This window comes from Pristiophorus japonicus, chromosome 1 (assembly GCF_044704955.1).
Source record: "Pristiophorus japonicus isolate sPriJap1 chromosome 1, sPriJap1.hap1, whole genome shotgun sequence".
In the NCBI taxonomy this organism is placed as follows: Eukaryota; Metazoa; Chordata; class Chondrichthyes; family Pristiophoridae; genus Pristiophorus; species Pristiophorus japonicus.
In genome coordinates, this window is record NC_091977.1 from 200,921,531 (window position 1) to 200,944,158 (window position 22,628).

Here is a 22,628-nt window from a genome sequence, read left to right on the forward strand (position 1 = left end):
CAGAGGCAATTATGGGATGATTTCATCGAGGTGTTTAAAATGAAGGCATGGGGCATATATGAACAGACTATCAGGGATTTAGGGGTCTTGAACAAGGAGACATGTGCAAGATTAAATGTAAGAGATTTAGGTCAGAGAGCAGGAGAAACTTTTTTGCATAACCAGACTTTGTGATTTGAAGCAGAGGCTACGTTAACACCTAAGGACAGGATCAGGTTTTGAAGGAGTGGGGAATAAAAGGATATGGGAACAGAGCAGGCACATGGAATTAGACCTGCTCTTGGAGGATAACCACCAACACAGACTGGGTCAGAGCCTGTTTGCATGTTGTCATTTCTATGTTGCCCAGTTAGCTCTATGATAACCGGCACAGATTGTTGAATAGATACTGCATGAGAGTGTGATTTTAAATCTTCTTTCTTGTGGATACAAAAGGTTGGCAGGGCAGTTTATATAAACTTTAAAAAAAAAATGTTTTAAAACTAATTTGCTTACTGTTCTTCAGTTATGGAGGAAACCAATCTAGGCACTTCAGATATTATAGATATGCACTGTGATGAAAAGAAAATTGCAAATCTGAAATAAAAGCCAAAAATGATGGATATGCACTTAAACTTGGTGTTAGGTAGGCAATTCCAGGAATCATGTAATGATGAAATGCCCAAATCAGGATGATGTGTGCAGGGGCATTGATCAAGAGAATTGCTCTTACCAGGATGGCGTTGAGTTTCTTGAGTGTTGTGACTGCATCCATCTAGTCAGGTGGTGAGCATTTCATCACATTCCTGATTTGAGTTTTGTAGATGGTTGATGAGCTTTGATGGGTCAGGAGGTGAACCACTCATCCTTCCTCAGCCCCAGTTTTACTTTTGTAGCCAAGATGTTGATTATGGGTAGTCCAGTTTAGCATCTGGTCAAAGGTGAACCCAAGATGTTCATGAATGCTGATGGTGCCAGTCAAGGCCACGGGGAGGTGGCTGGGATTTCTTTTGCCTGATATAGTAATTACCCAGCCCTTGTATGGTGTGAATATTCATCATAGGCGATCCCTCAAATGAAGGACCCGATGTTCCAGTCTTGAACTCCAGTTGAGGGGGTGGAAGATGCCTGTGCGTGGATTTTTAAAAAAAAAGGTGTGGTGACCTTTGCACATCAGCCACCACACGGGCTCGACAGAGCTAGACCTTTATCCAGTGGCAAGGGTTAAACCAAGATGACTGGACACCTAAGTCTGGATGTTGTTCCGATCCTGCTGTAGGTTGGCATGGATTGCTTCATTATCAAGCTTGCAATATTCTTCAATACCTGAAGTCTAGCAGCAATTGTAAGTGTACCATGCTTTGGAAGAATCTGACTTTCGAACTATCATTCCCAAAGCTCTTCACCACTGGAGATTTTCCTTGCCTCCTGTCTGGGTCTGTTGTAGACTAATTGATCGAGATTGATTGCTATGATTAGTCAACAAATCCATTATCATTGTATTGTGCGATTACCAGGATGGTAGATGGTGAACTAGATGGTCCTTGGTCTATTTCTGTCTAGCAATCCCTAAGTTTCTGCATACCAATGGGCTCCCGAGTCAATTCTGCAAATTGAATTTGTAACTCTGCTTTTCTTAGCCAAGTTTAGCCAATTCTAGGTTGGGTGGCCACATGAGCACAGTTCGGCTCCCCATCTCCTTTGAATGGGGAGAGCCCCTCCTACATAAAATGTAAAGACCACCCCCTCTCCATTAAAGGTGACCCTCCTCCCCTTTAAATGTGGAAGAATTAAAACCCCATCTCAAATTTGGCGCGCACATTCCCCCACCTTTAAATAATGGTTCACGCCCTGCTCCAGAGACTTTAGCACATAACCTAGTTTGACACTACAGTGCAGTAATGAGGGAGTGCTGCACTATTGGTGTCATTTTCTAGGTCCTGTCTGCCGCCTCAGGTGGATGTAAAAGATCCTATGGTATTGAAGAGGAGCAGGCGAGCTCACTGGTGCCCCGGTCAACAGTTATCTCTCAACCAAAATAAATTATCTAGTCATTTATTTCATTGCTGTTTATAGGGCCTTGCTGTGCACGAACCTACTTAACAACAGTGACTTCACTTCAAAAGTATTTTGTTGGTTGTGAAGCATTTTGGGACACCCTGAAATGTTCTATAAAACTGCAAGCGCTTTCTTTATTATCATAGTGGGTAGCATGGATGTTGACAACAGCTCAGACCATTTGCCCTCTCAGCTGCATGAAAACCAGGACTGGTGACAGCAGCACAGATCCTACATTTAACTTGTTGTAAATATGCTTAATTGATTGTGAATATGCAAACAGGCGGAGGAAAACATCAAGAACTCTGGCCTACCAAATTACTTTATTATTTGGTGCAAGAACTCTAATGCATCATTTCACCAAATCAATCCATTGTTGCTGCAATATCACAGTAATACCTTTTACTAAGCTGCTTCAATTTAATCTAAATGGAGAACGGGTAGGGGAATGTTTGAATCAAATGTATACAACATCTGTATGCATAGGATTGATTATAAAAATTTAGTCAGGCATAATGCAATTGTTTTTATAGCTAGTCATTATAATGCAAATAACTTGAAATAAAAGACATAGCCCTGTGATAATTGCCGGGCTAGATTGTCTTTTTGAGCATGCGCAAAGTTTTAAAATGCTAAAACAGCATAATTTGAGTGAGAGCTGAACAGAACCCCCAAGGGAATAGTGTCAATGGCTAACAATGGCCATTCATGCCACTTCTCTTCTCTGGAGCTTCCATCGATTGTCCACTAAAGTTACAGTGGGCTAACGGGACAACGCCAGTGCAAATTAAGAGCCTGAGGCTTAGTAATAGGACTCATCTTTGGTGAATACGGCTTGGTATACCAAATTTTCATATGCAAATGAGTGATTATAAAAGTAAGTTTTTAAAATACTGTAAACAACCAAATGCCAGAAACTCCTAGTCTAGCTAAAGTGCCATGTTATTGTACAGCTTATACTGTACTACAGGTACAGCACTTGTAGTGACTTGAATTTGTCGCGTATTTCGTTTTAGATTTAATTGAACTAATAGCTCAAATTTCACCCATGATAGAAACAGAGCGCACAATTCCTGCTAGTGATTAGGATCTGTGTATCATCCAAGAGTCTAACTGTCATTACCAATAAACCTTAACTGGTCACATTCAAAGTTATTCCAGCCTGAAAGAGATCAAAGTCCTGTAAAAATTCCAAAATACAACTTAATCCATGGTCTGTTGCAATATCAGTTTAGTTCCATTGCCATCTTGCACGTTAAACCACAGCACAATCCATTCAATCTTCATCTAGCACCAACAATGCATAATGTGTGCAGCACACAGAGGGACTATTAGTGCAACGTAGTAGCCAAAATGATTACAATTAAGTGGCAATATGAAGCATATTGGGAGGGTCGTGGCCAATGTCTGCTACTCGGGGAACTTCATGTAGTCAGCTGATCTTTACATTTACTCTTTCCAAACTGATCTTAAGTATTCGCCGTGGCCCTTCATCTTACTACAAAAACAAAAACAAAAACAGCAGTAGATGGCTCATGTGATTATAATAAGCCAGGGGAAAAATCCATTCCAAGTGTATTGGAAAGTATTTCTGCAGATCTGTGTAACTGAACCCAATGCAAGATTCAATAAAATTACTGCAATTTAGATTCAAGGTTATTCAAGAAAAAGTAAAATAAAACAGGGAAGTTTCCCTCATGCCCCACAGAACCTAGAAGTGGGGCTGAAATGCAATGTAATTTTTTTTTTTATACAAACACCTGGAATATTAAGCTGAATTTAATCAAATTATTACTTAGTTCTAGAGTCCCACTGGGCTCAGGAAAAACATGGACAACTTTGAAATTGGCCAGGTTTCCCATTCCTGACCACTATCAGTGAGTCCTACGACACTGGATGAGGGCAGAATTAGACATGCATTTGATTCAATAGCCTGTCAAGATACCCAATTGCCTTACGTGGGCTACTTGGACAAAGAGGTACTTGTCTCAACTCAACAGAGGGAGGGGGAAATCACCATTCTTCCCCCACTGCAGTGCTGAGGGAGTGCTGCAGCGTCATATGAGACGTTAAACCGAGGCCCCGTCTGCTCTCTCAGGTAGATGTAAAAGATCCCATGGCATTATTTTGAAGAGCAGGGGAGTTATCCCCGATGTCCTGGCCAATATTTATCCCTCAATTAACATAATACACAGATAATCTGTTGGTATTATCACTTTGCTGTTTGTGGGAGCTTGGTGTGTGCAAATTGGCTGCCGTGTTTCCTACATTACAACAGTGACCACACTCCAAAAGTACTTCATTGCTTGTAAAGTGCTTTGAGATGTCTGGTGGTCGTGAAAGGCGCTATATATGCAAGTCTTTCTTTCTGTATGAAAGCACCTTCAAGGTCTTTCACGGTCGATCCTGCAGCACATTTGGAAGCCATATGCCAAGAATTCCATTGTTTGGTGCAAGGGTTAAAAATACTGCATCGAGTTATATACCCTTCCCTTTGAAGTGCTGAAGTCCGCATGTGTGCAACAGCCAAAGTATGTCTCTATGATTAAATATTAACCAGCATACAGGTACTAAGTGAGGCTGCTTCAGAAGGTCACCTTCTGCACCAACAATAGCAACATATATGCACACAAACCGAAAATTGTATATTAGGACAAAAGCATGGAAACATAGAAAATAGGAGCAGTGGTAGGCCATTCGGCCCTTCGAGTCTGCACCGCCATTCAATATGATCATGGCTGATCCTCTAGCTCAACAACATATTCCCACTTTTTCCCCATACCCCTTGATGCCTTTTGTTTCTAGAAATCTATCTATCTCCCTCTTAAATATATTCAGTGACTTGGCCTCTACAGCCTTCTGTGGTAGAGAATTCCACAGGTTCACCACCTTCTGACTGACTGAAAAAAATTCTCCTCCTCTTGATCCTAAATTTCCTATCCCGTATCCTGAGATTGTAACCCCTTGTTCTAGACTTCCCAGCCAGGGGAAACATCCTCCCCGCATCCAGTCTATCCAACCCAGTAAGAATTTTATATGTTTCAAAGAGATCCCCTCTCATTCTTCTAAACTTTAGTGAATACAGGCCTAGTTGACCCAATCTCTCCTCATACGACAGTCCTGCCATCCCAGGAATCAGTCTGGCGAACCTTCGCTGCACTCCCTCTATGGAAAGTATATCCTTTCTTAGGTAAGGAGACCAAAGAGCACGCAGTACTCTAGCTGTGTGATCTTACTAGTGTTTAAGCTTTTAACTATTTGATGAGCACCTTCTAATGTACAATTTTAACATAAAACCACAAACTATTAGTAGACACTAAAGGCTTATACTGTACTGCACTAAAAACATTATTCTGTGTGGATTGAGTATTAGTTATTCATTTTCAGCAGATTTCTAAACCTATATAACACTTGAGGTGAAAGTGCATCATATGATGTATATTCTTAGCCAATAATGGTCGTATTTTAAACTTCCTCCATCAAGTCAACTATAAACAAGGCAGCATCTGTGAAGAGAAATAGAGTTAATGTTTCAGGTTGATGACCCTTCATCAGAACTGGCAAAAGTTTGAAATGTAACAGATTCTTAAGGAAGTACAAGGGGCATTGAAAGGGGGTGGGGAGGAAAGAACAAAAGGGAAGGTCAGTGATTTCTGTTAGTCTTAACTCTGTTTCTCTCCACAAATGCTGCCTGACCCACTGAGATTTCTAGCATTTTCTATTTTTATTTCAGATTCCAGCATTTGCAGTATTTTGCTTTTGTATAAACAGGGACTTTGGCAAGCACTAGTTTAACTGTCTAAATTGTATAATCACCAAAGTAAAAACAGATCTGATGTTTTCTACAATTTCACAAAATACGCACCTGCCAACCCATTTCCATACTGACTGCCAAGTGCCTAGATTTTGGTACAATCACAAAGCTGCATCAAGAGCCTGCAATAGTAGATCTCCACAGAATAAAGAGTTACATCTTAATCTTCATAGACTAGCTTAAATCTCTGAACATGTGCAGTAATAGTGGAGCCTTAGTGAATCATAGAACAAAATTTAAGATATGCAAATATCATTTACATCAGGAGATGACAAAGTTAACCAGATTTTCTAATACAATAATTAATTCTTCAACGCTGACACAACAAGCCGCAGTGTTAAAGTACAAGAGAATGCCATGTGCACACTAGCAAGCACGAACCTCAATTTCAGTCCCAGACCAATATGGTTTCTGAATAATGTCTATTCTAATTTATCCTCAACTGTGGTGGAGCACAGCCAGCGAGTGCAAGAGGCAAGACTGAAGTGTTGTCTTCAGCCAAAAGTGCAGAGCGGATGAATCCAATCGGCCTGAGGCCTCCAGTGTCCAGCTAAATTGGTAAATCCCATGAGACAATGAGTGACCGAGTGCATTAGATACAACAAGGGCTATGGGCCCTGAAAATCTCATCTATAGTGCTGAAGACCTGTGCAGTAGAGTTAGCCAAGCATCTCCATTACGGCCATGATACTGGTATTTATTGGAAGAATGCCCAGGTATGTTCTATCCACAAAAAGCAGGATATATCTAATCGATCAAATTACCTTGGCAGTCTCCTCTCAATCCCAGTAAAGTAATGGAAGGAGTCATTAATAGCATCATCAAGCGATGCCTGCTCACCAGTAACCAACTTGCCACTCGGCTCCAGACCTTATTGTAGCCTTGATTCAGACATGGATGCAAGAAATGGATGAGAGAGCTGAATGACCAGGGAAAATTGAAAGCATGTCTAGGCCTAGTATGGCTTCCTAGCATCCTGAAGCTGATGGTTGGTGTGCATGGAGAGTTATTGCTGAGACCAAAGTCTAAGGCCCCAAGTTTCCACACGCGGCAAAACAGGCGCCCCTCCGAGCTGGGCGTCCGTTTTTCGCGCCGAAAACGGCGCCTGAAAAAGAACGCGCTATTCTCGAGCGCTTTGCAGCTCGATGTCAGCTTGGCGTGGCGCCCAGGGGGTGGAGCCTACCACTCACGCCGATTTTGTAAGTAGGAGGAGGCGGGTACCATTTAATTGAGTTTAATTCGTGCCGGCAACCATGCGCGTGCGCGTTGGAGCGTTCGCGCACGCGCAGTGTGAAGGAAACATTGGCACTCGGCCATTTTTGTAGTTCTTTGTAGCTGTTCAATTTTGAACATTTTTTAATAAAACCACATTGCCCTTCCATGATCAGCACTGAGGCTTCTTGCAGCAGTGAGAAGGCTGCAGGAAGCCTCAGAAGTTGAGGCAGCCGTTTCCCGACGGGCCCGACCGACGGCAGGGGGGCCTCCCCCCCCCCCCCCTCCCCACCCCCCCCCTGCCGTCGGGAATGGCTGCCTCAACTTCTGAGGCTTCCTGCAGCCTTCTCCCTGCCTCCTCCCCGCTGCCGTCGGTCGGGCCCTCACTGCCTCCTCCCTGCCTCCCCCCCGCTGCCGTAGGTCGGGCCCTCACTGCCTCCTTCACCCCCCCCCCCCTTGCCGTTGGGAACAGCTGCCTCAATTGAGGCTTCCTGCAGCCTTCTCCCTGCCTGAAGCGCTTTCACACAGGTGGAACATGGTTTATTTAATCTTTTCTTTGCTTATAAATTTTTATTCAGGTTGGAATTATTTGTATAATAGTTGTATAAGTATAACTAAGGATTTATTATAGAATTTAATGACTTCCCTTCCCCCCCCCCACCTCGTTCCGGACCCCAAATTTGTAACCTGCGCCTGATTTTTTAATGTGTAGACAAGGTTTTTTTTCAGGCCGACAAAAATCTTCTCTTGCTCCATTCTAAGTTAGTTTGGAGTACGTTTTCACTGTGGAAACTTTCAAATCAGTTCCAAAGTGAAACTGTTCTACATGACTAGAACTGCAGAAAACTTAAATGTGGAGAATTGCGATTTCTAAGATACTCCGTTCTCCACCAGTTGCTCCGAAAAAATCAGGAGCAAATCATGTGGAAACTTGGGGCCTATGTGAGGACACTTCATTACAACAGCCTGCATTACCTAATGAATTCTCCACGTCTGCAACACATTTATAAATACAAAAAATGTAATAATTCTAACAAGTATGTATACTATTTGGGGCTATAGTTACTTGTTGATTGGTGTTTGCTAAATTTATTTTCTTATGATTGATTGGCTTGTAGCTGGTAATGATGGGAAAAGTGGGTCAATGACGAGTTGAAACTCGTCCCATGTACACATTAAAAATGTATGAAAGAATTTGGATTTATAGAATCATAGGAGTTTACAGCACGGAAAGAGGCCATTTGGGCCCACCATGTTCGTGCCGGCCAACAAGCACCATTCACAATGCCAGGATGCCCCCAAAGCACTTTACAGCCAATGAAGTACTTTTTGAAGTGCAGTCGCTGTTGTAATGTAAAGAGTTGTTGTCAGCATCGAACGCCTCACTGTCTCTCACCACCTTCGTTTTGGTGCTTAAAGTTGGCTGAGGCTGAGCACTTTGCTCAGTCCTCTGTTTGATCTGTCATCACATCTGCCGAGAGTCACCATTAATGGAACCCAGTGATTGAGCAGCGAGTGCAGCTGGGGCGTATCCTCTGCTGCAAAAGCATGATTTGTGATCGAGGGAAGAGAATGAAAAAGACACAAAGTGTTTGATCAGAAGTGAGGCTGACGGAGAAGTCAGAAGCCTAAACCAGTCTGTCCTGCTGCCTAGAGGTAGACAGCATAATGGGTGGCAAAAAGGAATAAAATGTACTTGATTTGAAAAAAAACCCAGCATGATTGACTAAACATTGCGAGACACATCACAAAAGCAAGTATGTAATTTAGATGTCTCAGGAGGTGGATATTTGTATAAAAATGCGGATCAAATTAAAACTTTGATCAACAAGCATCATCTGGATTTTTTTTGTATGGCTGCAAGTTTAGAATCTACTGTAGAATGCAGAACTTGAACGATTCTACACGTGGTGTCTCTGCCATTCTAAACATAAATGGCAGCACAATGATTGGGCAGACACATCCATCAGTGAGAAAGGATGCTGATAAAGGCACAGCTGGTTTATCCAGGCTTTGCAGTGAATGTTGATTCCCAAAATGCATCTCTTTTGGCAAGTTCAAGGAGGGGAAAATTTGAGAAGCAGCCTGCTCTAGTTAAATACGGTCAACTCTGTAGTGCCAGCAGGGAGCTGTAGCAGACTGGTTAGGCTGACATGCTGCTGTTCACAAAGGAGATTAGAACTTTGAAAGCCAGTGGCTGGAAGTTATGCAGTAACACTAAGTAAAGAAAGCTCTACCTACCTCTACTACTGCTGCTTAAATGTAGGCCGCTTTCCATGTGCACGTTGGCCTTGTTAGCCATCTGTATTTATATACAATTGGAGAATGGAATATGACCCGAGATCACTTCTTGCTATGTGGTTTGGTGACAAATTTTGTTTTATAATGCTCCTGTGAAGCCCCTTGGGCTGTTTCACTGCATTAAAGGTGCTATCTAAATACACCATGATGTTGTAGAATCAGGGTGACCGTTCTTACTATTGATGAATGTCTCTAGTATCTTTTTTTAAAAATCCTTTAATTTTGCAGCGAGAGAAATGAATAAGCACTTTTGATAGCATTGTTCACGCTCTGACTCAACTTTCTCGTGAACTTACACTCAGATCACCAATCCCTTCCTGCATTTACAAATGGATTGAATATTGTGATGTGCTGTTAATCAGCAGTGGGATGTGTATGGTGCATGTTGGATAATGGATCCCAAGTTTATATAATAAAGGTAATTGAAACAGATACTACCATTCCTGGTTGATGCTTTGTGCTTTTCAAAACTATAAAGATTAGTTCTGCACAAATCCACAGTGCATTTCAGTCTTTCAGTAACATGATTTTACTGTACAACAAATAGAGCATTTATCTTTGCAGCATGCTAAGCCTCCTTCAATAAATATCTTTCTGGCAATAGTTTTGAGCATTTCTGAACACATTGCCTTACAACCAATTACTGTGACTATAATACAATCAGCATGTTCAGATGTCATATTCTGTAATATGAAATCTGTATCTGGAAGCTTTATAACTAACTTAACACCATTAACGCAATGAAAAGTAGCAATAAAACAAAGTGCAGTTTGCTCTTTTAAATTCCTTTCGATATTTTGAAGTCACGGTACATTCTGACTTGGTGTTCAGTTGCTCTTACAAGTCTCTGATTTACTGGTTAAATAAGTCTGTCTTTCCAAGCCACAGAACAGCTAACTTTTGTCAACATGGACGGATTCACTGCTATAACACCTTGTGCACTCGTTCACAGTAGTTGGAAGAAACACAGCTGAATGCAATTGCTGAGTAGGCAGGACCTGACCACTAATCGGCTGGATTGCTGACTGACGCAGTGACCCTGAGCCCAGCCATTCTTTTATAGGTCCAATATGGTGTAGATAAACCGGATCCTTACTGCATTATAATCACTGATTAACCTATTTGACTGATTACAGCATTGGTTTCTGAATACTGACATCTCCTGGCAGAACTGAAATTTAACAGGCTGCAAGCACCAGAATATTACTTCTGGAAAACAAACTGATGCTGCATAATTTGTTTTTTTGGTATAAGACAATGATTGAAATTAGAATTAATTCACAGGGCGTAAACGTGTAAACTCTATTGTTTACTTTTCCCTCTCTAATACCGCTTTGCTTGCCACTAGCTTTTCTTGTTGGACAGGAGTGGAGGGATCACTATGTACTTTTGCATGGTTGATGTGATTATCCATTTGTCGAGCGTAATGTTGCAACTTAGGGTAGGGAATAAAGTTTGACTTTGTGCTGTGATTTGAAGCATTGACTCTTCTCCACCTCATTCCCTGAACTGAAGCTTTAGGAGCAAAAAGCTGAACTCTCAAATTGCCAATTTTAAACTAATATGTTGCTGAACCCTGATTTGTATTCCACAGCAAATGTTCATTATAGAAGTCACTGGAAGCCTGTATCATCTGATAATTTCATTTACCCTTTTTCTGCAAAAACATATAATTTTGGTAACATTCTGAATATGTAATGCACAAATTTAGCTGATTCCCTGAAGGCTCAATTCTGGCAAATTGCTACTTTTGGCTCGGGTATCATACTAATTACTATATTTAATTTTGTAGAGAAAATAAATGTGGCCAGAACCATATTTTCTAGTGGAATGCTGAGGTAGCTGTAATTCAATTTACAAAGATTTTTGAAAAGACAAAATATAGAACATTTCTCCAACTTCATCTAGAAGTGTAATAATTCAGGTATTGTGATGCATTGTGTTGCAATTTATTATTTTAGAAACATAGAAACATAGAAAATAGGTGCAGGAGTGGGCCATTTGGCCCTTCGAGCCTGCACTGCCATTCAATAAGATCATGGCTGATCATTCCCTCAGTACCCCTTTCCTGCTTTCTTTCCATACCCCTTGATCCCTTTAGCCGTAAGGGCCATATCTAACTCCCTCTTGAATATATCCAATGAACTGGCATCAACAACTCTCTGGGGCTGGGAATTCCATAGGTTAACAACTCTGAGTGAAGAAGTTTCTCCTCATCTCACTCCTAAATGGCCTACCCCTTATCCTAAGACTATGTCCCCTGGTTCTGGACTTCAACATCGGGAACATTCTTCCCGCATCTAACCTGTCCAGTCCCGTTAGCATCTTATACGTTTCTATGAGATCCCCTCTCATCCTTCTAAGCACCACTGAATAAAGGCCTAGTTGATCCAGTCTCTTCTCATGACAGTCCAGCCATCCCTGGAATCAGTCTGGTGAACCTTCGCTGCACTCCCTCAATAGCAAGAACGTCCTTCCTCAGATTAGGAGACCAAAACTGAACACACTATTCCAGGTGAGGCCTCACTAAGGCCCTATACAACTGCAGCAAGACCTCCCTGCTCCTATACTCAAATCCCCTCGCTATGAAGGCCGACATACCATTTGCCTTCTTCACCGCCTGCTGTATCTGCATGCCCGCTTTCAGTGACTGATGAACCATGACCCCCAGGTCTCGTTGCACCTCCCCTTTTCCTAGAGAAATGGAAAGCAGAATCTAACCCTTGTAATTGAAATTGAAGAGCACGTCTGCAGACTGTTCAAATGTGTGTTGAAATAATGGGTAACTTTTAACCAATCCAGAGCTAAATTGTTAGAAACCATCTAGGGACGGTTTAATTAGGGAGGCATTTCTAGAATGCATTCAGGTCTTTTCAACAACAACAACATCTTGCATTCGTATAGCACCTTTTCCTAAGGTGCTTCACAGGAATGTAATCCGACAAAAATTGCAACTGAACCAAAGAAGCAGTTATTAGGACAGGTTAACGTAGGGAATTCCAGAGTTTGGGGCCGAGGCAGTTGAAGGCACAGTTGTCAATGATGGGGCAAAGGGAGTGAGGGATATACAAGAGGCCAGAGTTGGAGGAACGCAGAATTCTCAGGATTGCAGGCCTGGGGGAGGTTAAAGAGATAGGGTCGAGGCCATGAAGGATTTGAACACGAGGATGAGAATTTTAAAATCGAAGAGTTGGTGGACTGGAAGCCCATATAGTTGAATGGGACTTTGTGTGATTTAGGATATTTTTCAGAGTCAGTACATCATAAGCGCTAAAGGAAATTTGCAATATTTTCAACTTTGTTCTGGGTAGTGAACTGGGGCAGCAATATAATGTTAAAATAGAGAAGGATAAAGGTCAAAAACGAAGTTTATTGAAGAACAAACTACAGAAAGATGAAAGCTAACTGGTGCAAGTCGAAGTGCCTGGTTTTCCGAATCATATCCCCTCCCGTTTCATAGTGAGTCCCTGACTAGTGAAGCTCAGACGAGGAACTGAGCAGACTGAAAAATCAAAAGTTGTGACCTTCCCACTTTTGGGGTGTCACTCTGCTGCCATCGCTTAGCAATGACTTCATTCATAGATGTGTGCAGATTTTATCCATGTGAAAGGAAGAGATAATACATACTAAATGGGACTTAGTTTGATGTATAATCAAGTTTTGGAAGGCAAATGTGACATGAATCTTGATGAAACGTAAATGAAATGCTTAAGTTTTATGAAATCTGCTAGTTTCATAGTTAATTGAAATTTTAATTCTTTTAGATGGATGGAAGCCTGTCTGCATGAAGAATTGTCCCCGACCACAGAACTTGAAGAAGGACTGAGAAATGGAGTCTATCTTCTCAAACTTGCAAAGTTCTTTGCTCCTAAGTTGGTGTCTGACAGAAAGATCTATGACATTGATCAAACAAGATTTAAGGTACTAAATAGTTTGTCATTACAGTATATTGGAATGGTAGACCTCTATCATAACACATCCTACCAACTGTTGTTTTACTGTGGCGTATAACCATCTTTTGTCTGTGCCTTCACTTGCCTCTCCTGAAGGTGGCAACTTATTCTGGGGTATCAGTTATGGATGCTCTCCTAAAAGTTCCATTTTTTGTTTCTATTTTCCCCTCCAATTTTATTCTCATCACCTGAAGGTGGTGACTTATACTAGGGCATGGATCCATGAGCACTGGCAGCCCTTCAATCCCAAAATAAGTGGTCATTCTTTGAGTCTAGATGGTTACTTTTGACAGAATGTTCGGCCATGGAGCACATTACAGTCCCCACACAGGTGCAAGTTTTAGCACTGGTCGTTGGTAGTGGCAACCTTGTCTGAATTAATGTTTTTCTTTTCCTTTTCCTTTTCCTTTTCCCCTCTTTCCTTCCCAACTCTTCCCCCTGCACCCCAGCAAAAAAAAAACTAGTGACATTGAAATCAATTGCAGTGGTCCATCACTGCCATAAATTGAGCTAACTATTTCTAGACAGATTAGAAATCAAATTTGACAATTCCTTGCTCAATACTACACTACGTAGTACATTCACCCTGCCATTCAGGTCTCCATTGTAATTCTAAGTGTGTCTTAATGCAAGCATCTTTAGTTTTAATTTTCTTCAAGATCCAAAGTGTACTCCTTTAATATACTGGCACTTGCTGTGAAAATGAAACTGTAGCTTGTCCTGAACATTTTTGTCAGTTTCTTCCTCGACTATTTATTTGCAATGCTTGACGCATCATTATTTACAGGTAAAAATTGCCCTGTTCAGGTCTAGCTCCTTGACACTGTTTTCTTGCCCAGAAATTTTTCATGCAAGGAATATGGTGCTATGGCAATGCATTTGTAAAGGGTCACAGTTTATTTTTATGGGAGAAATCAAGAACATTTCCTGCACTATCAAATGATGCGATGATCTGTTTCAGTACAATTTACATTGTGTGTTTGCAAACAAAAAAAAAACCCTTGCTGTGCATTTTTCACAAAACTGTACCCGTTTCCGGTCCAATGTTACTTTGAATGAAGTGACTGTTGCTAACAGGCTTACGGTTGCGGTAAGCTGTTCTCCAGTGCAATGTCCAATCTACTTCAAAGTGCAATTTTTTTGAGGCTTCAGATAGTTTCTTCTTGAGCGTAATGTTCACGAAAAACAAAGGTTAACCTTTGAAACAGTTGGCAGGTACTAGGTGTTTCTGTTTAACCAGCTTACACAGAAAAGATTTGTTTTTCACTCTTAACTGTTTCAACTATTCTGGTCTTGAGTTGATTGGGGGTGTTGGGGGAGGAGTGGTTACTAAAAAAATTTGATTATAGAATGATGCGTAAATGTACATTGATGTCATGGGTTAAACATTGCAATACCCAACTTGATGACCTTTAGTGCACAAGTAGCTGCACCTGTCATTGCACTGATTTTAGTGAAGGGAGAGGAGAAAAATATGTGAATGTATCAACATTTCTGATAAAAATACCACCTTTTGAGCATAGAATTTCACTGTACTGTTAACATTTGTGTTCACTTTAAAGTTACCCTCATGCTTTGAAGATATTTTGTCTCGTGCACGCAGCATCACATTCCATCTTACTGTGTAAGTGAGGACAGGGCAGTCCTACAGTGAGACACTGCTATCACAAAAAGTACGATTTGTCAATAATGTATGTGCTGTATTTGATTTCAGTTGCATTCCTGGTTGTGCAGCATACTGGAGGAAATAAGGGGAGGATAAGGCAGTGAGGTAGGGATCCCATGGTGGCTACAGTAATCAGTTATGGGGCGGTGGGGGAGGTTCCATTCACAGTTTAATTCAAATTTGAGAACTGGTTGCCATTAGAAAAAAAAAGACTTCTTTTATGACCTCGGGACATCGCAAAGCGCTTCACTGCCTATGAAGTCACTGTAATGTTGGAAATGTGGCAGCCAATTTGTGCAATGAACTAGGTGCCATCAAACTGTAGAGCTCAGAGTGGCTGAGTTGTAAGCTTAAGCTGATTGAGGGCGAGGTATTCTCACGGACAAGACCGCAAAGTGAGAGAATTCTGGACCATTCTTCGCATACATCTGCTGCTCTGGTTCAGAGTAACACTGACTGACAAAGGATTTGCACTTACATAGTGCCTTGGGTCCTCAGGGTGACTCGAACAATGTCATTGCCCAATGAATTACTTCTGAAGTGCAGTCTCTTGTTATGTAGGCAAACGTGGTAGCCGACGTTCAGGTTCTGTACTTAGTTGCCCAACAGTCAGAACTATCTACTGCTTAGACCTCAGCTGTGAAGTATTGTATTCACTTCTGGATACCACACTGTAGGAAGGGATGTCAAGACCTTAGAGAGGGTGTGAAGGAGAATTACGGGAATGGTACCAGGGATGAGGGATTTAAGTTATGTGGAGAGACTAGAGAATCTGGGGTGGTTCTCCTTTGAACAGCGAAGGTTAAGAGGAAATTTGATAAAGGTATGCAAAATCATGAAAGGTTTTGATAGAATAAATAAGGATAAACTGTTCCCAGTGACAGAAGGGTTGGTAACCAGAGGAGACACATATAAGGTGATTGGCAAAAGAAACAGATGATGTGAGGAAACTTTTTTTTTATGCAACGAGTTGTGATCTGGAATGCATTGCCAGAAATGGTGGTGGAAGCAGATTCAATTTCAAAAGGGAATGGTATAAATACTTGAAGGGAGAAAAGTTACAGGGCTATGGGTAAACAGCAGGGGAAGTGGCATTAATTGGATAGCTCTACCAAAGAGTTGACCACTGTATGATGGGCCAAAAAGCCTCCTGTCCTGTCATTCTATGATTCTATCTCTTAAGAATTTGGACCTGTCGTTGAACCATTTCAGTTCAGAGCTACTTCTCGGCATGTGCTGCATTTCAGAAATTGTGGCCGGGCTGTGACACCATGTGCCCCTTAATCTTTTCTTGGGTATGTCGCCCCTTTACGGGGCTGTGCAACCCATTCACAGTTTTGTGCATGCGAGAAATTGAAAATTGAAAAATCCGGTGCTGGGCTGTGCAGGACCGGCAGACGGAGAAGATTGCTGTGGCAGTGCAGACTTTTCACTGCCAATTATTTGCTCTGCTGACTTTGGCAATTATAGTAGTGAGTTGAAAAATTATATGTTTTAAACATAACTTCTTGTCTGCTGCCCTGATGGTGTGCATTATTTTGAAGAGCACTTCTGCTACACAAGCCCTTCTTACGGCCTGCTCTGTCTGAGTAAGGCTATCACTTTTGCTCTGTGCTGGTGCCTACCAACCCAAATGGGTTCGAAGTGCTCATACTCAATTCACGCAAGAACCTTGCAGCTGGCATAGGGGCAGCTCTAGTCCTGTTGATCTGGCTGGACCCAGGTCTCCGAAGTGAAAGGTCAGTATGTTCAACCTCTTGCCATCTTTTACACCACAAATAAAGTTGTAGCATGACAGGAATTGATTCATCTAGTTATTTTACAAACACTCTGTACTTTTTCATCTGGGTACAATAATTGCCAGATTCCTTTGTTGGGACCATCCCCAATACTGAAATCCTATTTCAGTATTTCACAAACTCTGTATCCCTGCAACATCTAACTATGTTTGTAACACAACTGATGCAATCTGTTCTGGTTTTGAGAAACATGAGCATGTTTATTTTAGGTTTTGGCTGATGTTTGTTGTTGCAGGTATAGGTGCTTTCCTCTTAAAGGCCTTGAGGGGCTTTGTATTCAACATTTCTGAAAAATATGCCCTTAAAAGTATTTACCGTTGGCAAACTCACTTTTATCACTTCATCTCAAGAATTGATTTCTCGCTTTCTCCATCGGCCTTCATAAACCTCAGCAAATCCAGAACTCTGCAACCTGGATTATCTCCTCGACACAGTCCCCTACATTCTACATTCCTCAACCTGTTCTTGTCAGGTGTCATTAACTTATGTTTTGACAAGTCAGCTTTAAGATCCTCACTTTCAGATCCTTCCATGACCTTGCTTCTCTCTCTTTGAATCGTTATCTCCAGCTATTACTCCCTGCCCACACTTTCCACAACTCTGACTTAGGCTCACTGCTTATTTTGCATTCCCTCTGCTCTGGTGGAAGCTGAGATTTCAGCCACTGTGCCTTACCTGTTTGGATCTCTTTCCCAAAGCAACTTCACCCTACACCTAACTCCCTGCTTTCAAAATCCTCCTCAAAATGTAATGTTTGTCCCACATCTTCTATCTTTTCTTGTGCTTATGCTCTCTGACCCAAAATGTGGCTTTGAGCATGAAATTAACGAACAGTTAACCATAGCATAAACCGAGAACCCATTTACCAATAAGGTTTTTGTGAATTACCATCATAAGTCCCTGATCTATCTAGCTAAATAACACTCTGATAAATTGTATATCTTAGGTTACAAACTACACATCAGCTTTCTGAAGAATTAAAATTAAACGGAAGTTGGAATGAACACGGCAGAATTAACTTGATTACGATAAACACAGTAACAGCAGTAGACCTTTCAGCCTCTCGAGCCTGTTCTGCCATTCAGTGAGGTCATGACTGATCTGTATCCTAACTCCATCCACCAGCCTTGGCTTCATGTTCCTTAATACCCTTGGCTAACAAAAATCTATCGAGCTCCGATTTTAAATTATTAATTGATCTAGCATCTACTGCTTTTTGGGGAGAGTTTTCCATACTTCTACCACCCTTTGCATGAAGAAGTGTTTCTTAACTTCTCTCCTGAATGGTCTAACTCTGATTTTGAGGCTATGTCGCCTTGTCCTAGACTCCCTCGCCAGAGGAAAATGTTTTTTTCTTTCTACCCTATCAATTCCTTTCAAAATCCTAAAATCATCAATCAACTCATTCCTTAACTTTCTACATTTCAATGAATACAAGCCTAGTTTAATCATAGAATCATACAGGTTTACAGCACAGAAGGAGGCTATTTCGGCCCATCATGTCCGTGCCGGCCAACAAGAGACTATCCAGCTTAATCCCACTTTCCAGCTCTAGGTCTGTAACCCTGCAGGTTACAGCACTTCAGGTGCTCATCCAAATACTTTTTATATGTGGTGAGGGTTTCTGCCTCTACCACCCTTTCAGGCAGTGAGTTCCAGACCCACACAACCCTCTGCATGAAGAAATTTCCCCTCAAATCCCCTCTAAACCTTCTACCACTTACTTTAAATTTATGCCCCCTGGTTGTTGACCCCTCTGCTAAGGAAAATAGGCCCTTTCTATCCACTATATCTAGGTCCATCATAATTTTATATACCTCAATGAGGTCTCCCTTCAGCCTCCTTTGTTCCAAGGAAAACAAATTCAGCCTATGTAATCTGTCCTCATAGCTTAGATTCTCCACTGCTGGCAATGTCCTCATCAATCTCCTCTGTACCCTCTCCAGTGTATTCCCCAAAACGAAATCTAGAACTGCCCCCTCCCGTGTTGGGCTTGCTACATACTGGCTAAAAAAGTTCTCCTAAATGCATTTTAGGAATTCGCACCCTCTATACCTTTCACACTAATTTTGTCCCAGTTAATATTGGGATAGTTGAAATCCTCTACTATTACTGCCCTATAGATTTTGCACTTCTCAGAAATTTGGCTGCATATTTGCTCTTCTATCTCCCTCTCACTGTTTGGGGGTCTATAGTACATGTCCAGCATCGTGATTGCCCCTTCCTTGTTTTTCAGTTCGACCCATATGGCCTCGTTTGATCACTCTAACCTATCATCATCCCACCTCACATCTGTAATAGTTTCTTTAATCAATACCATGACTTCCACCCCCCCTCCCTTTTTACCCCCCCTCCCTTTTTACCCCCCCTCCCTTTTTACCCCCCTCCCTTTTTACCCCCCCTCCCTTTTTACCCCCCCTCCCTTTTTACCCCCCCTCCCTTTTTACCCCCCCTCCCTTTTTACCCCCCCTCCCTTTTTACCCCCCCTCCCTTTTTACCCCCCCTCCCTTTTTACCCCCCCTCCCTTTTTACCCCCCCTCCCTTTTTACCCCCCCTCCCTTTTTACCCCCCTCTCCCTTTTTACCCCCCTCTCCCTTTTTACCCTCCTCTCTATCCCATCTGAAGATCCTGTAACCAGGAATGTTGAGCTGCCATACCTGCCCCACTTTCATAGAAACATAGACATTAGGTGCAGGAGCAGGCCACTCGGCCCTTCAAGCCTGCACCGCCATTCAATAAGATCATGGCTGATCATTCAACCTCGGTACCCCTTTCCTGCTTTCTCTCCATACCCCTTGATCCCTTTGGCTGTAAGGGCCATATCTAACTCCCTTTTGAATATATCTAACAAACTGGCCTCAACAACTTTCTGCGGTAGAGAATTCCACAGGTTAACCACTCTGAGTGAAGAAGTTTCTCCTCATCTCGGTCCTAAATGGCTTATCCCTTATTCTTGGACTGTGATCCCTGGTTATGGAACTCCCCAGCAACAGGAACATTCTTCCTGCCTCTAACCTGTCCAATCCCGTCAGAATTTTATATGTTCCTATGAGATCCCCTCTCATTCTTCTAAACTCCAGTGGGTACAGGCCCAGTTGATCCAGTCTCTCCTCATGTCAGTCCTGCCATCCCGGGAATCAATCTGGTGAACCTTCGCTGTACACCCTCAATAGCAAGAACGTCCTTCCTCAGATTAGGAGACCAAAACGGAACACAATATTCCAGGTGTGGCCTCACCAAGGCTCTGTACAACTGTAGTAAGACCTCCCTGCTCCTATACTCAAATCCTCTAGCTATGAAGATCAACATGCCATTTGTCGCCTTCACTGCCTGCAGTATCTGCATGCCAAACTTCAATAACTGCTGTACCATGACACCCAGGGCTCGTTGCACCTCCCCTTTTCCTAACCTGTCACCATTCAGATAATCTGTCTTCCTGTTTTTGCCACAAAAGTGGATAACCTCACATTTATCCACATTATACTGCATCTGCCATGCATTTATCCATTCACCTACCTGTCCAAGTCACCCTGCAGCCTCCTAGCATCCTCCTCACAGCTCACACCGCCACCCAGCTTAGTGTCATCTGCAAGCTTGGAGATATTACATTCAATTCCTTCATCTAAATCATTGATGTATTTTGTAAATAGCTGGGGTCCCAGCACTGAACCCTGTGGCACCCCACTAGTCACTGCCTGTCATTCTGAAAAGGACCCGTTTATTCCGACTCTCTGCTTCCTGTCTGCCAACCAGTTCTCTATCCACATCAATACATTACCCCCAATACCATATGCTTTCATTTTGCACACTAATCTCTTGTGTGGGACCTTGTCAAAAGGATTTTGAAAGCCATGTCTCTGTAATAGCTATAATATCATACTCCCAAATGTCTATCTGTGCTCTCGGCTCATCTGCCTTATTTGCTATACTCCTTGCATTGAAGTATATACCATTTAGTACAGCCAGACCTCTTTGATTACTTTATAGCCCTTGTTTCCTCTGTCCTTCAAATTCACTTTCTACATTTCTGCTTTCCAATTCCAGCTTTGCTCCCCTCCCCACTAAATCTATTCTCAGGTTCCCATCCCCCTGCCAAACTAGTTTAAACTCTCCCCAACAGCACTAGCAACCGCCACCCACCCACCTACCTGCTCTGAAAACAACATTAATTATGCATTGTTGGACTTTCATTTGTGATAAATCTTTTGCAGTGAATTTTATAAATTTTAGTGAAGAGGACCTTCCCATTCCTTCAAAACTTATTGACTGAGCCAAGCATTTTGGGTGTGAAAATTGAAAAATAAACTGTATCAAAGCATTGACTGTGGATGGAATGCATTTTTGAACTCTTGTGAAGTAATTTAAAAACACATAATGGGTGCAGTGTCGAAAATCCGGAGTTCCAGAATCCGTAAAGCTCCTGATGGGGGCATAACCTGATGTCTGTGCTAGTTTTTCAGATTTAAGCAAATTTGGCTAAATTACATTTTTCCGAGGACGACGTGCGTGACCACTCCCAAAAAGCCTTCTGGGCACTTAAGAAAAATCAGCACACATTTTCAAAAGAAGCCCAGAAGGGAGGGGTGGAAGCTGAGCCCTTGTGTCCGGACAAGGGAGCGATGTTGCCGGCTGACGCTCCGACTCTCGAGCCCGGTGAGGGGATGTTCGGTGGTGGGGTGGTATTTTGGAAAAAAAATCAAATTCAGGAATTGCCCCAAAAGTCTTAATTGAATGCCTAGCTTCTCGTTCGAAGCACGCTTATTGTGCAGGGTGTGGTCATACTAGGGTGTGCACCTTGGAGGGAGAGAGGGAGGGAGAGAGAGGGAAGAAGAGGCGTGAGTGCTTTATCCTGCTGTTTTGAGGTTGTTGCAAAGCTACAATTTATTATGGCGCAATATTGACAATGCCATACCTCGTGCAAGCCGTCTGCATGGTGAAGGGGAGGAGAAGATTGATTGAACAGCATCACCTGAGGAACCTCAGAGTACGTAGGATGATGGGCAGGAGGCTTACCCACATCGGGTATATCAAGACAGGCGTTCACACCTGCATGTGAGTGATGCAGACTGTGTGAGAAGGCTGCATTTCTGCAAAGAAGTTGTAATCGAGATCAGTGAATTAATAAAAGCAGACCTGCACCCTAGAAGCGTCAGGTGGACTGCTTTGCCAGTTGAAGTAAAGGTTACAGCTGCACTTTCATTTTATGCATCTCAATCATTCCAGGCCATTTCTCAACATGCAACACATATCTGCATTCGGCAGGTGATGACTGCACTATATGCCTGGAGGAATGACTACATAAAGTTCCCCATGACTGTCCAGGCAATGCGTGAAAGGACTGTGGGCTTCTCCAGGATTGCTGGCTTCCCCAAGATACAAGGCTGCATTGATTGTACCCACATTGCCTTGTGAGCACCTTTTTGGAGGATTCCAAGTTGTACAGGAACAGAAAAGGCTTCCACTCAGTGAACGTGCAGCTCATCTGTGACGACATGCATCGCATCATGTCAGTTGATGCGAGATACCCTGGGAGCAACCATGATGCATTCATCCGACGCGAGAGCGCTATATCTACCATGTTTCAGCAGCAGCCAGAAGTGCAGAGCTGGCTGCTGGGGTACAAAGGATACGGCCTCGCCACCTGGCTCATGAAACCCCTACGGGTAACGCGATCAGAAGCTGAGCGGGAATACATGTCGCACATTGCGACGCGGAGCATAATCGAGAGGACCATTGTTATCTTGAAGCAGCATTTCCAATGCCTGGACCGTTTCGGAGGCTCCTTGCAATACTCCCCTAAGATTGTCAGTCAGTTCACTGGTTGTGTGCTGCATGCTGCACAACTT

The 22,628-nt window shown here is 42.5% G+C and overlaps 1 protein-coding gene across 1 annotated transcript in view; it reads left to right on the forward strand.

Annotated features, from left to right (window-relative positions):
• iqgap2 (IQ motif containing GTPase activating protein 2) overlaps positions 1–22,628 on the forward strand; it is a 405,429-nt gene that overhangs the window by 120,879 nt on the left and 261,922 nt on the right. The window contains exon 3 of the mRNA XM_070886141.1: positions 13,129–13,285. Coding sequence (XP_070742242.1) covers positions 13,129–13,285 — 157 coding nt within the window. The remainder of the gene's footprint in view (positions 1–13,128; positions 13,286–22,628) is intronic.